Source organism: Propithecus coquereli, unplaced genomic scaffold, assembly GCF_000956105.1.
Source record: "Propithecus coquereli isolate 6110/MARCELLA unplaced genomic scaffold, Pcoq_1.0 Scaffold752, whole genome shotgun sequence".
Lineage (NCBI taxonomy): Eukaryota > Metazoa > Chordata > Mammalia > Primates > Indriidae > Propithecus > Propithecus coquereli.
Window position 1 is genome coordinate 37,111 of NW_012153641.1, and position 1,730 is coordinate 38,840.

At 34.8% G+C, this 1,730-nt stretch overlaps 1 protein-coding gene across 1 annotated transcript in view; it reads right to left on the reverse strand.

Annotated features, from left to right (window-relative positions):
- LOC105824644 (disintegrin and metalloproteinase domain-containing protein 18-like) overlaps nucleotides 1–1,730 on the reverse strand; it is a gene marked incomplete at its 3' end in the record, with an annotated part of 65,683 nt that overhangs the window by 26,433 nt on the left and 37,520 nt on the right. The window contains exons 2-3 of the mRNA XM_012662170.1: nucleotides 1,238–1,349; nucleotides 70–247 (exon numbers count right to left, since the gene is read on the reverse strand). Coding sequence (XP_012517624.1) covers nucleotides 70–247; nucleotides 1,238–1,349 — 290 coding nt within the window. The remainder of the gene's footprint in view (nucleotides 1–69; nucleotides 248–1,237; nucleotides 1,350–1,730) is intronic.

Genomic DNA, 1,730 nt, shown 5'->3' on the forward strand with positions numbered 1-1,730 from the left:
ATAACTAAAAAAAAAAATCTACAGAGGTAATTTGCTAGTATGCCACAACATTAGAATCATAACGGTTACCTGTGGGCTTAAATGAACTTTAGAAGGCTTGTCTTTCTGCCAAATACGAGTGTAATTTTCTGCTAACATCGATACATTTAGTTTGTCATTTTTCACTTGATAAATTATATGCTCAAATCTTGCTGAGGATTCCAGTGGTTCAATTCCATAGCTGATATTTTCAAGCTGAAGAAATCCCCTAAAAATTTAGAAGATAATAATTATAAAAATCCTGTAATTTGAAGTGGCATGAAAAATGAGAAACCATAGTAAAGAACATGTTTTAAGCCCACTCCCACCTTCTTTTCCTATTTTTTTTCTTGCAATGTATATTAGTAACAGCTACCACATCTGCCTTAAATTTGCTCACATTTTAAAGAGCAAAATGTAGTAAAGAGTATGCTGTAATTTATAGGTAGCAATCACATCCATTCAGGATACATTAATTAAGACAAAATTACCAAGAACCAAGATTTTTTTTGAGAATTCTAGTAACAAAGTCCCTGTTTTTACAGAGGTTAGAATAAGGGAAAGCAGGTATGTAGAGTGCATATCTAAAGAGGTTGATATCTATAAAAACCATATTCAAAGAATGCCAATTTTCTGAGTTGACATGACAAATTCTGGAAATTAGGCAGCTAAAACCAAAGGGAGGTTAGAGAGAGCTTTTTTTTTTTTCCCTGTGCTCTTATGAACCTTCTTCTTATGAACTTATCATGTCTCCCGTCATCAATGACAAAAATCCCTTACCCGCGTTCTTTACCCCTAAGGGATCTTCTTAGTTAGTTGATTTATGTCTGGTACTAAGCTGACAGCCCACAATATGTGCCTATTATATTGAAATAACTAATTAATACCATTTTCACAATTATGTGAGCTAACTGATAGAGAATGCAACAATCACGCTTAGGGGATGTTCCAATGTTCCCTTCCACAACACCACCCCTTTCTACACAGTCTCCTGGAGTAGACCCCGTGTCCACTCAGGGTCCCGGATTGATTTGATTTGAATGGGCACTTAGGTCCAGGTAGTAATGTTGATATAAATAAAATAAGGCCACTATAAAGGAAATTTTCAGATTTGGATGTCCCATAAACCTTCCCAGATTTGTGTTTGCCAAACCACAAAGTTTCACTTTAAGTATATCCTAAGTTCTTCAAATAGAAACATCCTATAAGATGCTACTACCTGAGACCTGAACATATACTGAGTGTCACAGATGAATTTGGAAATTCTACAACATATCCTTGATAATGACAAGGCATCTGAAAAACAGTATAGAAAGGCAAATATATAAATTCTTTATGAATAAACAAGTATTGTCAAACATTTCACAAGACTCAAAAACATTAAAAGATTTAATAATAATAATATAATGAATCATACAGCATTATTAATGCAAATTTTCAAGAGAAAAGGTTTTTGACACCTGTCTTTACTTTGCACCACCTGGATGTCCATGGGTATTTTCCTGTAACTGGGTTTCATCTCTATCCCATGTCATTTCTATGCTCTAGTCAATCATAGATCAGAGTTATACAGGATAAAACATTTTTAGTAAACTGTCAACATGGAACAAACACATCTTTTTTTTTTTTTTTTGAGACAGTCTCACTCTTTTGCCTGGGCTAGAGTGCCGTGGCGTCAGCCTAGCTCACAGCAACCTCAAACTCCTGGGCTC